At 32.4% G+C, this 15,327-nt stretch overlaps 2 protein-coding genes across 2 annotated transcripts; one reads left to right on the top strand and one right to left on the bottom strand.

Annotated features, from left to right (window-relative positions):
- Positions 1-1,264: 1,264 nt before the first annotated feature.
- On the top strand, positions 1,265-3,668 carry LOC125503856. Its single transcript, XM_048664874.1, has 3 exons — positions 1,265-1,756; positions 2,547-3,120; positions 3,174-3,668. Exons 1-3 carry the CDS (start codon positions 1,357-1,359, stop codon positions 3,466-3,468), a joined length of 1,269 nt encoding a protein of 422 aa, XP_048520831.1. The 5' UTR covers positions 1,265-1,356; the 3' UTR covers positions 3,469-3,668.
- Positions 3,669-7,237: 3,569 nt separating this feature from the next.
- On the bottom strand, positions 7,238-14,246 carry LOC125503883 (cyclin-A2-like). The gene is made up of 8 exons (XM_048664972.1): positions 13,917-14,246; positions 12,233-12,361; positions 11,974-12,177; positions 10,464-10,627; positions 10,317-10,407; positions 10,170-10,258; positions 9,368-9,597; positions 7,238-7,779 (listed from the first exon to the last, which is right to left on the bottom strand). The coding sequence occupies exons 1-7, from the start codon at positions 14,115-14,117 to the stop codon at positions 9,369-9,371; spliced, it is 1,107 nt and encodes a 368-aa protein (XP_048520929.1). The 5' UTR covers positions 14,118-14,246; the 3' UTR covers positions 7,238-7,779; position 9,368.
- Between the last annotated feature and the right edge of the window lie 1,081 nt (positions 14,247-15,327).

Raw genomic sequence — 15,327 nt, 5'->3', positions numbered from 1 at the left:
AGTCTCAGGTTGTTGATTGTTACAATGTGATGTGACAAAAACAGATTGTTACAATGTGATTTAGAAAACTTATTTTCCGCACTGTTTTCCAAAATAACCCAAATCGGCCCCCAAAATCATTCAAGACCAAAAAAATCCAGAAAATATCGGATCTATAAACCCTGGTATTATAAAAAAAGGCCGCTTTATGGAAGATGAAAATATTGAATTGGCAATGTTAGAGTGTGTTTACGGTTACGAAATACCGATGATATATTTAGGATAAGTAGATCGAAGATCCGGATTGCGGAGCCCAAATAAATTTTGTATGGTTTGAGAGTTATAACATAGATGCTTTTTCAGAATACACTTTAATTCTTAGACTTACTTAGCAAATTTATTTTTACATAATATCAAAAAAATATTTTTAACAAAATCACATGGATTGCACCATTGCAGTAATTCAGCATGCACTTAAGCAGCGATATTTGCTGCTAAAATTGCTAAAATTACCGGTAATAGATTATTTATTGCACAATTACAAACGGCTATGCACAAGCAATAAATTTCATAAAGAATAATTAATTTTATCTGTTGCGTTGATTTTAGCAGATCACTCTACATCTTCACAATTGAGCGCCATCCCAAAGACTTCAACAGTAGAAAACCAATTTAGATAACAAGAAATAAGTCGCTTGAAATTAGAGAGCTAAAAATCTGCAATCAAAATAATTAGGCAGAAAACCATTCCGTATGATTTTACGATTTTCAAAAACGGTTTAATACTCTCAGAATACCAAACTGGATTTTAAAATAAAATGTCCGCTCTTTCTTTGGGCTTTATAGGCATAAAAGTGAAGCCTGAAATTGCCTCAAATTAGCAACGTTTATTTTCAAACAGCCATTTCAAAATCACTCGTTAACATTTGTGATTCTTTTTTAGTACATTTCTTATGTAGACTCACTATATTTGCTATTTGCGATTTACGCATCAAAAGTGCTTTTTGCCAGGGGTAAAAAATTGAAAAACTTTGTCATTAAAAAAACATTCGCAATCAGTCAGTTTTAAAAAGCAAACTTCCCACATATAAACAAACACCTGATAAAGCATAAAGAAAATTATTATGAAAAATTTAATTGTTGCCCAATTGAATAACACCTTATTTCCCCATTCATGTGCTGGTGATGCTGCACATTCCACTATTTATCAAAACAATAGAAATACTTTAACTATATGTATTATCTGAAAATACGTTCCTGATAAGTAGGTACTTTATGTATAGGTATTTCAGGCTGTTGCTACTGCTCTCAGTGCGGTCGTGTTAATGGGTTGGCTACCAAATTTATAAACATTTTATCGTAGAGTCTCCTGCTAAAATGAGTTCAATTCCGGAAATCGAAACTGTAATTCAAGGCATAGATGGTACGATTAAAAATGTGCAAGTCAGCCGATTAACCAAACCAGGCGAAAACTACCTCAGTTTGGTGTATCGGGTGGATGTGGAGGTGGAGAAGAATGGAAAAACTTCAACCATTAACGCAGTGGCCAAATGTCTTCCATTGACGAAAACCGCGTTGGATTTCAATGCATTCTCCATGCGAAACGAAATTAAATGGTACTCAGAAATTTTGCCGTTGATCAAAAACTTTGGTTCGGAATATGGTCTAGAGACTGATTTTTATCCCGAATACTTGGGCTCACGGTATAGCTTGGATCCCACTAAGACTGAAATTGATAAGGACTCTGCTTTGTTGATGAGGAATTTGATTCCTGATGGTCAGTATTAATTCATATTATTTACATTTTTTAAGTGCAGAAATGTAGATGCTTGTTTCGCGCTTGGAGGAGAGTTTTAGAATCAAAAACCCTTACAATGGGCAAGTACAAGTAGTAGAGTTTACAGCAGAATAGAAATTGTTGGTCACAGACGAGATCTTCTCAACATAAGCCATAATTTTCGTTTATTTTCAGTCCGGAAGGTCTATGGTGTTTTTTTTATGCATTTGTTGGTATCAAGATGGTATAAAATTTTAACACATTTTGGGCGATCTTAGATTTTTCGAGGAAATAGTTTTTCTCGAAAAAACACTCAATTTTTTCGGAGAAAATCAACTTTTCACATTTGTGCCTTTTGTGCTCAATGTATTGTTTTCGACCTGAGAAGGTCCAGAATATGCATATACACGGTGTTTGAGTCTTTAATAGAGAAGATATCGGGGACGAATAATAGAACCGGTCAACATTTTCCAAAAATTTCCATCCTTTGGATTTTTTTGGTCCTCCTGAATGAATCTCAATTAAAAACAGTTGAAAAAAGCGGACCTGTTTAAGGTTGGTATGCAGAATTAGGAAGAAAAAACTTGATGAGTTTGATAAAAAGGTAGTATTGAAAATCTACCCGCTCTATTACGTACTCGTTTTCCCTCCTTTTGACTTCAGCGGATCATCCCTTAAACTATACAAACAGAAAATTTTTAATAGAGTGCAGCATTTCTACGTGACATAACTTATTAATTACTAAACTTGGAGATTTTATTTTCCTTCTAAAAATCCCATGCACTTTCAGGCTACAACAATGACGACAGACACATTGGCTTTGACCTGCCCAGCGCCAAAGTACTGCTAAAAGCCTTGGCAGCTTTCCACGCAGCTCCCTTAGCTCTTAAGTTCAAGAAACCCGACGTGTTTAAGCAACTTAAGTATTATCTGGAAAACACTCGTCCTCCCATGCCACCTGGAGGACCGAAAGGCCCTGGAGAACCCGGAGGTCCTGGAGGTCCTGGAGGGCCTCCAAAAGGACCTCCTGGTGGTCCAAAATATCCTCCTGACAAGTTGGTTTTAGACCAAATGCTTAGCATTCCTCAATGTCAACCTTACTTGGCTAAAATCGAAGAAGTAAGGAATAGACCCAGTCTTTCGCCATTCGATCAGGGGCCTATTAGAGAACCATGGAGCACCATAGTGCATAGTGACTTTTGGGTGAATAATGTTATGCTGAAGAGGGATGAAGGCAAAGTTCAAGTGAAGATCGTTGACTTCCAAATGTGTTCTTATGGATCTTTTGCAAAAGATTTGGTGTTTTTCCTTCTATCTAGTGTGCAGGATAGTATCCAGCAAAACAATCTAGATGAACTACTCAGGTTGGTGCAATGGAAACCAGCTCCTTGCTATGGCTAATTAATAACATTTGCAGGTTCTACTATGAAGAATTAGTGGCAGTTTTAGACAAAGTGGGCGTGCCTGAGCTGAAGCTCACCTTTGAAGAATTCCTGGCGGAAGTGAAACTTGAAGCCAACAGTACAGAGGTGTTGCATGCACTGTTCTTCTCCACGATTGTGTTTGGCGAAAAAGGAACAGGGCCGGATCTGTTAATAGGTGAAGGTGACATGATGGAACATATGCATTTAATGGTAAAAAATATGAACGCACGCCAAAAAGAGAAGCTAGCAGTAATTTTTGAAGTGGCTGTATCCAAAGATTGGATCTAGACATATTTAATTAAGTAATTTAGATTAAATTATTGAATGTTGAGGACTTTATTTGGTCAGGCACTTGTAGGCAGGTACATGTTCCAAGTTGATTACATAATTGTGATATCAACCACATAATTGAAAAACAGGAATTATGTACTTAATTTGTTATGATATATGAAAGAGATTATGTATTAATAAAGAAAGTAGTTTATGCAGTTTTCATTTTTGTTGCAAAGCCTCAATTGAGAAATATTTTAAGAAATTAAAGAGGTGTTTTTTCAACTTTCTTGCAGTGGATTATCGGTTGTTCGTGTTAAAATTAATATTTATCAAAAATATGTTTTATGTTTATTTGGGACATTTTATGATATGCTAAACTAACTGTCTTAGCTATGTTTAACGGTTTTCAGATTATAAGCAAATATTTAGAAGAAAATTGATAAGGTTTTAAATTGCTTTCGAATCTGTTTTACAATATAATTCATGTGATTTATATTTTAATGTGAAACCTAAACATCAATGCAAAGACATTCATCCAAAATTTCAAGAAGTAACATTGCTATGTTATTTCTTGTGGGCATATTTAAATATATCAAAAATAAATATATTAGCAATTTTTTTTCAAAGTTCATGGTTTGATTTGTACTACGTGAGGTTTCATACCAAGAAAACGACTCGTGGAAATTACAACAAAGAAAAGTTTTATTGGCATACATTACATTATTTAAGAAATCTACTCAGAAGTGAAAATTCTCGTTCGGTTGGTTAACCATTTACCCATTAAACCCATTTGAAGTCAGGTAATTTTGATGCAAGGCTTTTTAAACGCATTCTGAAACTTGGACTTCCGCAGTTAATTCATAAGGCCGATATGTCATTCTTAAAAGCTATTTAACTTTAGAAAATAACCATTCTTCTTTGAAATATTGAATAGTTGTTAACGCCCACAAGCATATTGCTTAACATTAGTCGGTATAGATGTTCTCTAAATATGTTATTTTGCTGATTTTAAAATTCATAAATCATTCGCTTTTATCATCAAAATTCCATAGAATTTCGCACTGGTGCGTCAGTTTTAAATACACTCATTTACCACTAACCTTTTTGAAACCCGCTGACAATTTTGAATCAAATATGGATTAATTGTGGTCAATCAGCCAAAAAAACTATAAAAATCTATTTGAAAGTTTGTGTGTATAAAAATTAAAAACATATAATACGAAAATCGAAGTTCTAAAAATCGTCCAAAATTGATTTAATCATATGCGTAAATAAATTAGTTTCAATTTTTTAACGCCGCTTTTCTCAATAAAAACCATAATACTTCCTATTGACATTTTGAACGCAAAAATCCGTCTTAGAAGTTCACATTTTTATGTGTAATTTATGTAATCGCTCCTAGTAATATTGAATCAAAAATAGGCCACTAATGTGGAAACTTATTTACTCACTTGATAGAAATTCCATTCCAGTCAAGAAGGAATCCACAGCTCTTTCAATACCATGGTATCACTGAAATATCACTGAAAGTCCTTTTCCGCGGAAGATTGCATTTTAATAGCACAGTTTTTTTTGCAAAAAAGAACTGCAAAAGTGCACAATGCTCGAACATCTATTACCGAAATCTATCGGCAAATATTGATTCAGGCAAATAAATCTACAAAAATCCGGTTTTGTTTACGTTTCGTATTGTAAACAAGTAAGCGGTTTGGGATCCAACATTATTGTCCCTATTAAAATGAGTTTTCCATACAGGTTTGATCGCCAACGAAAGGATTCACTCGCGAGCAGAAAAGGCACACCGCTAAAACCGATTTAAATATAGGGTGGTTAAAATAATTGAAGAAAAATTGTAATGTATTTTTTTCGGCTTCCATAGTGCAAATAACTTGACCACTTGCCGCACTAATGTATTAGTTAATTGCAGGTTCTACATAAAGTATCAAGTGGTTAATGCACAGTTATTGACTCCAAGGTAAATCTAAGTTTAATACGCCTCCTTCAAAACTTTTACTATTAAAGTTTAATTGTACTTAGAAATTAGAGTTTTAATATATGTAAGTATATGGTGGTATAGCTTCAATCGCTCAATCATTCAAATCAACCTGTGACTTGAGTAGTTTTTCAGCAAAATCATGTGTTTAAGTTAATTATAAATTATAAGAATACTTTTGATGGTTTTTGTATGTATCATATATTCATTTCACATCTTTGCAGTAACAGCTTGCAAAAAGAAACCTTTACTTTTTACTAAAATTTACCTGCGATATTTTGCTATGCAAAAATGTCATACCTTACGTGAAAAGCAATGAGAGGCAAATAACTTATTTATATAATCTATCCGTTTGCTGAACCGTAAGGGCGCCATTAATTAAAACTCAAATCCAGGGTTTCTAAGAAAAAGTGGCAATTAATTTGATTTTAGGGTCAACAAGAAAATGTATCTCGACATCTGTAAATTAGTTCCGACTTTTTAACTAAAAATTAAAAATTTAAAAAGTTTTTAACTGTGATTCAAAAACCAAGCTGTTAAAAGGCTCTTGATCTTCACTAATATAAACCAGTATTTACTTCTGCAATATTAAAAATGTTTCACTTGGTAAGATATTGGAAATCGGTCTTCGGCTGCCTGATAAAAAAACAACATTTTAATTAACATCTAGTACAATAGTATTAGGATTTGCACATGAAAACATGCAAATCCAATTAACAATAAAAATCGATTAAAAAAGAAAAAAGGTTTAAAAATAAAAGCAGCAAAATAATAATAGAAATACCCGACATACCTCCAAACACCTCAGAAGCAATAAACCCCATCCAGAGCACCAGGAACACTAAGACACACTTCATGGCAACAACAACAGTCAAGGAAAAATTTCTCCTGCTTTTGGAAATGCCGGTTCCACGAGCGCTTTTCCTGCGCTTTTGTGGCGAGCCAGTCGCTTCGTATTGTCGAATCGACGGTATGAGAAAAACTGCTGCTTAGTTTCTCCTGCTCTTGGTCCAACAAGTTGCTTTCAATTCCTGGTCCGTCGCAGAGTTGAGTTTCCTTCGCCGCAAAACTTTGAACTGCACTGACCATGTGGAGAATACGTAGTAAACTTTAGGAGTGAAAGAAAATTCAGTCCAGGAACAGCAAAGTAATAGTCGAACGTTAGCAGGAAAAATCCTCAATTTATATCCTCCATGAGTGATTCAATAAGGAAATGTTATTGAATAATTGGAATGGTTGTTTTTTTCTGACTTTCCAGGATCAAAGCAAATATGAGCGGTCCGTCCAAGGCCCCACACCATTTTGCTTAGTTTCACTTTGGCAAAACAATTCAAATGCTGAAGTTTCCTATACATAATGGGTTTTCTTGAGTGGAAAAAATGTTATTTTATTATTTGAATATTAAAACTTAAATATTTTATAACTAGAATAGTAAAACTTCTTCTGTCCGACTTCATTTAATGACCCAGAAAATCCAGACATATTTCCCAACAGGCAGAAACGTTCATCATAACTAAAAGAATACTTATCGTAAGTTTTGTTTATAAATGATAGTATTTCTAAACTCTTAAAATTTTAATTGACTTATTTTTGTATTTTGGCATTTAATAAAATCTGAGGAAAGGGCATTTTAAATGTTCCAAGCTAATATTAGCTAGAAATGGAAATTTGGCAAAGGGATACGGCGATATATAAATAAAGCAGGAACCAAGTCTAGGGTTGAAGCAAAGACTTTTTTAATCGCAAGTATTAGAAAAAATACGTCGATATTAGCGCAAATAAGAGAAGTGATAGATGTATTTGTTTTAATTAAATGTTCGATAATATAATTTTACCCGATAATTTAAACTATTAAATCAGTATACAGTCATGGTACAAAAAATACATGCATACATATAGTTTGGTCATTTGTATATGGTCCATATCGCGCGCAAAGGAAAACTGTTCAATAATTTATTTGGTAAAAAATTACTCATAAATTGAAAACCATCTGTTCAATCCACAGATAGAATAATATTAGTCAGCGTTTAAAAAGTTTTGGTACAGACATAAATTATACAGTAATAATATGTAAATATAACAGTTAAACAAAAATATGCACAGTGCGTCCAACAAAAGCATAGTAAGTAAGCTCTTGCCTTATAGTTTGCGATTTAAAGTGTCGTGTATACAAAAAGCAATACACCAAGTAGATTCTACTACATATAGGATCTTGAAATAAAAAATAGACTTATCTAAATAAAATACTCTCCAGGCTCCAGGCTTCAGGCTCCAGATTGTAGAAATACTCCAGTTCCGAATATTTAGTTTGCATTTAAGTGCTTATGATTTTTCTGAAATTGATAACGTTAATAGTTTCTATACAGTCAGTATTTGATAGCTTTTAATCCAAAAAAAATTAAAAGGCAGCTATGGTATCTATAACTTTGTTTAAACTATGTGGTTTCATAAATGAAAAACTTCGAGCAAATTTCCAAATTATACAAAAGTTAAATATGTAAGAATTCTTTAGAGTTTCTTGGATATTCGTTCAATTTTCGTATATTTATAACCGAGTTTTTGGTGAATCACATTTTAAAAAACATTGGTATTCAATTATGTATATCGTTTTTGTAAAAAAAAATTTGTAAACAGAGCATTTTATTTAAAATTGCTCTCCAGCTTTCCGTGAAAAAATTTAGTTCCTTTTTCATAATCTTCAGATACCCTAAATGTTTCTTAAAATCACAACCAAGACCAGTCGATGCTCTGCGAAAAGCTCTTCAAAAACCGTAATCGATGGAATAAGAAGATCGTGGTCTGCTCATTCCGTTTCTCTAAAGCCCGCTTAGTGAATAGTTGCTATGACTTAGCAAAAAGCTGACCAATTTACAAAAAGTTACCACACTAAAAGTAAAAACTTTAACGCCTGAAGTTAAAAATAAATTCTTCTTGCAACGATTGTAAATAATTTTGGGAGTTTGAGGAGTAATCGCGTTTCTCACTAATTATCGTGCTCTCAGAACGACAGCGAATTTAAATTTGAATGTTGTTGGTTTGTGTGAGATAAAGTATGGAGTCAAAAAACGTACGTGTTATTTACTATAAAGTATCCTGATAATCCCATAGTGGAATCATGTGTCAGTAGAATGTTTTATAAGTTTGATCAACCGTATAGGATTTACTTAACGTTACTTAACAGCTTAGACAGAGTTGAAGAGCAAAACTCTGTAGATCATGACTTCAATCAGACGAAATCCACAAAAGAAAGCAAAACTTTTGTTGAATAGAATCCTTCTGAGAACCGAAATGTGCAACACTCTAACGGGGCAACTCTACTTAGGAGATTAAAAGCCAATGTCTTCAACACATAGCACTTTAGTGTATTGCATGTCCTACTATAATCCATATTTTATTAAAAAAATTGCTCAATCGAGCCTACACGAGAAATGCACAGCTCTGGATTATCCTATATCTATAAATTGGCCAATTTTGAATATATAACCTTTTGAAATCGAATTCCAACTTAGAATGGCTCACATGGGCAATATAAATTATCGTAAACGACATCAAGGAGATGGACCTGGTCTTTTCTATTCAACGACCCCATCTAGAATGTTGAATTAAAGTTTCAAGATGACGAGAAAAGGAAGCTCGAGTGGCCGACAGGCCATAAGAAAATAATTGTGTATTCGACCCTTTTGTCTCAGAGTTTCCCGTTCTATTGTCCGGTGGGATAAAACCTCAGTTTTTTCGAACAGTCGACAAACAAACTGGTGAAAGAAACACGTTACTGGACATTGTTCCGTATAGCATTGCAGTTTCTGTATTGTAATTTACTTGAAAGCAATATATTTTACTAGTCAAGTGTTGAAAAATACTTGAAAAAAGAGAAAGTTAACAAACTTTTTAATTTCCACTCACGCAAAGTCAGTTTCTTACCTCAAACTTCATCTTGAAAATCCTCCAAAATTAAATTGCGAGGTTTCAATAGGGCCACGCGATGGAACTTATCGCTTTGGTACTTCTTCTGAATCGAATTCAGTTGCTTCCTGCCACTATCGACTAAACTCTGTTGTTGCTTTTGAACAACTGGACTCAGGTGTTTAATGCTATATCCGCAATGCCGTTTAAATTTTTTCGGCCAACTCGGTTCTTCGCATATGGTAAATCTTCAAGGATAATAAATTCATTGAGCTAAGGCTGCTTAAAACAAACAGATGCTGAGGTTTTAAAAATCGCAACACACATCGGAGTTCAAAAAATTAGTTAGAGACTAGAGGCAACAAAATGTCTTGGGACGCCAAGCAAATTTTTTCAAAAATTCCACTCTAATCTGCCCAATGCTGGTAGATTTTTAAGCAGTGAATATAATCTTTTTTAGTCAATATTTTGTTATGTAATGTCAGTTTTTATTAAATGATGCTATCGATGATTAATTTGGTCCTTATTTTCGTTTAATTATCTGTTTGAATCTTAATAAAGACATTGCTTATTTCTATACGGTATTTAAAATTTTATCAGTTCAGAATACTTCTATTTGTTCCATTATTTTAATAATATTATAAATTAGATAATAAAGTGGTTAAATGTTATGTTCTCTACCGAATAGAATTCTTCAATGGATTAAGATCTACCGAAATGTGTGTTTGGCGTAACAAAATAAACGTGCGTGTTGCGAAAGTTCAAAAATCTGAAGGAAAAACCTTTTGGCGTGATTAAAATATGAACGATTTACATTTACCTGGCTAATGCAACAGATGCTGCTGCTAATTCGGAAGGCAGATGGTTCAAGTATTGATCACCTTCCAGCAAAACGAGCTCGCCGATATACTGTAAATTAAGAAAAAAGACAAGTTTAAAACGCTTTTGCCATCTTTGATAATTTTACCTTTGCAAAATGTTGAATTTTCGAATCTAGTTCGTGTTCCTTGCAGAAATGCTCAATTAAGCAATCTATTGTGGGAGGTTGCATCTTGAACCTAATAAATATAATTTTTTTTTAACGCTGAAAACATTTTTGAAACACTTTTTGCACCTCAGCCGCTTTACGATCATTTGTTCCATTTTTTTCACTTGGCGCGTAGTGAACGTTTCGTCTGTTAAATAGACGCAGTCCTCCAGTTTAATGGGATGGATCTCTTCAATTTTGGTTGCTAAAAGTAGCGCTGCTACTCCAAGAAGTTGAAATTTCGATTTTATCTATAAAAAAAAGAGAAATAGTATGAAATCAAATATTTCAATAAATTTACTTTATATCTAATAATGTTGATAAATGTACAATCCTTAAGCAAATTTATATTAAAATCCCGCAATATGCAAATATTTATGTTTGAACTTCTTTGCTGAACTCAATCTGATCAATTTTCATAATCATTCAAAAAAGGAATTTAGTGAGAATAATTGGAGAATAAATTAAATTCAAATGATGACTATGAAATACGAGTTTCCTTATGAAACTATGACGTGCAAAGAGAACTTTATTTAAAGTTTAGTCGTCAATAGTTTCATTACAATTATTACTAATTCTCGAACTTTGCAAATTAAATTAGTTGATTTACCTTTTTTTTAATGCAGTACTGTATAGTTTATACCGTTTTTGACTTCTGAGGAAAAATTACATTTTTCGCACATCGCCTATTCGTTTTAATACATGCCCATAATATAAAGCCCATGATAAATTTGTAATTTAAATGATCGATTACCTACGTTTAAAATACCTTGTTTCAAAAAAAGTTCAAAGTAATCTAACTTTTGAATTAATTAACCGATTTTAATATTTTTGTAATTTGCAACTTAATTCATTGGCGATTATCTCCAGGATTGTTATATTATAAAATTATTCTTATCTTCTACATCTCAAGAAATGTTAGTTATTTCCTTTCCATGACAAATAACAGAGTGGCTCAATAAACATTGCGTCAAGTTTCATATCATTTTTTTGGGTAAAATGTAACCAATTCCCGCAAAACTGCATCTCGTTTTGTTGTTTTGTATTGAAAGATTTCAAATTTACAATATATTCACTGACTATCGTGTGTCTTACATTTTCGTTTTTTATAAAGCTGAAAAACACAAAAAGACAGCATAAGAACAGCACAACAAGGGAAACAAATACGTAACAGGGTGTTAGTAAATATTGAGAAAACATGCCTCAGAGTTTTCCTTATTATTTGTAATGGAAAGTAACAAACTCAATTTCCTACGCTTGTAGTAATAAGGAGTGAATTAAACTAAATACTAAAAAAAATATATGAAAATCCGTTAAATGGCAAAAATGTTTGAATATTTTGAAATTTTCCGTTGAAGCCGTCACTTCTGTATTCGTAAGTTTTTAGTCTTCTAAAAAAATGCGTGCATATTTAAATTAAATTATTCCTTGCGAAAAACTTCACTTGTCATGATATTTACAAGTAACTTTCTCGCACCTAGATAAAACGCTCCTGTACTTTCAATATTTGTTCCTTGTTGAAATGGAAATGTGTAAACAAAATGCAATTTAAAAACATAGAAAAAATGTTAGTGAATTAAATTGATGGTAATCTTACCACTGAAGCTCCGCTTAAAAAGCGATCAATATAATTGATGCTAAGATGAAAAGTTTCATTACGAAATGTATATGCGCTCATGACTGAAGCCAACCAGTCCACTAGAATGCTTCTTATATGCCACGATAGCTGAGGCTGTTTGCTCATATAGTTGGGTAGAGGTTGATATGATTTTTCCAGTTCTAGTAAATAGTTCCAAATATCCTAAAACAATGCAAAATATTTGATGAACTAAAGGAGTATGGAGTTCCGAACTCACATTCGAATACACTTCTTCATTCTGCCTTCCAGTTTGAATTGCTGTACAGGTTTCAGATTGTACGGCATCCTCAGATAACTCAGGAAATTCGAAAACTACTTTTATAGTTTTGCGTAATCGAGGCTCTTCCTAAAAATGATTAATAACAAATGCAAGGTTAGCTCGAAGCAACCAGATACTTATCTATCTGTAACGTTGATAAGTTCTTCGTATAACGTACATTTACTATCATATACAAATAAGTATTAAATATTTTTCTTCTCATGAAACTCACGCTTTTGTGTCGCCACATTTTGAACATCATTAAATTAAAAATTAAATCAAATTGCAAAGTATGTAAAGAAAATAGACATGTAATTTTACATTACATACTAAGAAATGATCAAACACTTAATTTAATTTAGACATTTTCCAATAATAACTAACCAATTTGAAATAATATTGTTATGAGTTGTTCTAGGTGATTTGCTAGATTTAGTGGTAAATGTACCTATCGCATCATAGGACACAAATTTAAAGTATTTTTTTCAGAAATGTGCAGTAACAAAAGGAAACTCAGAACTGACTGAAAATAAATAGAAATTACCTCTGAGCTTTTGTGTAAACTGTAGTTTTTATTCCTTTTTTTTTGCTTTGCAGTTCAAAAAATTGTATGCTTTTTAAATTCAAGAACATAAATTAAGCTTAGCAAGTTATATGAGATATACAAAATGTTCAAATGGTTAAATAATTATTATATTGTCACTATACAAAGTACATAATTGAAATATTATGCCTGGTCACTTAAGAATTAATTTTACATCATTGAAGAGAAAAATTATGGCCTTTTAATAACTCGGTTGCAAATTTAGTTTCGCATAAAAAAATGTAACTTTAATCATCTCCTCCTAGAAGCCACTTTTATTATCACCAACAACTATCTACAACTTTTGAACTTGCAGATTTTAGAGGCCATCGATGATTAAAAAACTATAAGCTGTTCGATTTTGATTAAACTACCCGATGATTTTCTGCTTCTCTGCCTTCTTCAGAACATCTATTTATGTATCTATAGATTTTTTTTTCTTCATCATCTGCACGATGATGAAGAAAAGCAAGAATAAAATGGTCTTGATTTTTCTCGTGCGTCTAATATGCATCTAATAGGGTTTCCCAATGAAATACAATGTAACTCCTCAAATATTTCTAACTTCATTCTTTTTTATTTCGGCTTATTTACCGTACCAAATTATTCTATAAAATCTGCGGTATCACGCGCCCTGAGCTAATCCATTAAAACCAACATTGAAAGTGTGAGTTATATTTTTGAAATCATTATAAAGGCAGCAATGTTATTTACATTGCTTTTCTAATATACAGTTCAACTTAAAAAAATGGCAGATTTTTAGTGACTTTAATGCATTGATTGAGACAAAATTATAATTTTTTTTATGTAGGAGCGTAGAAGATCGACTTGACAATTATATTTTAACTAATCAGTGATAATATTAAATCATTTACTCGTAAAGTCTAAGAATTAGACAAAAGAAACAGAATTTTTTCCAAATCATTAAATTAGAATTAAAGCAGTTTAATTATTAATTTATCAAAAAACAATTTTACATGCTGGTCCCCAGAAATAAAAATGGAAATATGAACTAGAGCTCACAAACCCAAGTAAAAATAAACATTTCTAATGTGTTACCAGAGTTTTCTCTTCATAGCTAAATTTTCTCTTCACTCCTTGGTTTACCCCATTACAAATAGGTTGCAAAACCTCTCGATTGTCAATAAAATGTTTCTGGGTTGCACGCTTCACTAATCCATTAACTTCCACTAGTTTTTTATGTTTTTCCTCTGGCTTATTTTCTGTCTCTTCCAATATTTTAAAAGTCATCTTAGGCATTAGTACTTGTGCAAAAACGGGAGCAAATTTTTGACCTTCAACGTGGAAGCAGTTTACAGCTGAAACGAAGAACTACATTCGACATTTCATTTACTCACAAAAACATGAGAGTTTTGATGTTTTTGTCATTGAACAATGCTGGTATATTTATAGGTATATAGGTATATACGAGTATATTTTATATCGGTACAGGTGGAGCTCTTTAAATATATCATCGGTACATACAGAATAATGGTTTGTTGCAAACGCGCAATTAGTATTATTTCCTTTTAGAGTAATGTTTTTAATTGGAAATAAACCAACAATCGGAACTTTGGTTGTTTGCTAGTGGTGATTAATATTCACTAATACTAAACGTTTCTACTACTAATCCAACTGTTTCTTTCTTAAGCTGATAGTTATTAAACTTTCTAAGGATATGATAAATTAATTAAAAAATTAAAATAACAGAACAAGTAGACAAAACTGCAACAAACTGAATGAAGAACTCACATACGACGTAGAAAATAGAAAATCGTTAATATATTTATTGTTGAGGAGCTGAGCGTGTGTGATGAGTTCAAATGGTTTAAGTCGGATCATGCCATTTAATTGTGAAGTGATTTCTTATTTTCAATATGCTCCATTATATTTGTTGCCCTCAAGTTTTACTTATTGGTGGTTTAGTTGATCCGTTTATCAATCACCAAATATTTCTAAAGCTTTTTTGTAGAATGTGAATATTCAAATATGCAAACTTCCAGGTGCTCCTATAAGTCTAAATTATCTAGGTTTTATATCCTCTTTACTTGTTACTTCACCTCTTTTCCCTGGTTTCTGTGCTGCAGCAAACTATTATTCTTTATTTTTATTTCCTTGTGATCCTTTTTTAACTTGCTGAACACCAAAATGTGACTTATTATAGTCATGTTTTAATAATATGTTTCAAACGAAATAAAACAGCAATAACGTTTTAAAAAGTACTTCTTTGCTACGTAATTTGCACAACTCTTGTAGGCACAAGTCAAGAGTAATGTTTAATTTAAAAAATTACCAAATATATATAAAAACCAATAAAATAGAAATTATAATAAAGAACTATGAAGGCTTTCACGGCCGGTCAGATTACATTTACAAATGTTTTCCGGGCTTTGAAGCCGTGGTCTATCGGAATTTCTTCCTGACGTTTCGTCCACAACTGCGGTGGACATTTTCAAAGGCGATGAGGCAG

Source organism: Dendroctonus ponderosae, unplaced genomic scaffold, assembly GCF_020466585.1.
Source record: "Dendroctonus ponderosae isolate FM_Combo_2020 unplaced genomic scaffold, Dpon_F_20191213v2 Dpon_F_20191213_3, whole genome shotgun sequence".
In the NCBI taxonomy this organism is placed as follows: Eukaryota; Metazoa; Arthropoda; class Insecta; order Coleoptera; family Curculionidae; genus Dendroctonus; species Dendroctonus ponderosae.
Note: the sequence above shows the minus strand (reverse complement) of the source record. Positions and strands in the feature narration are given on the sequence as shown.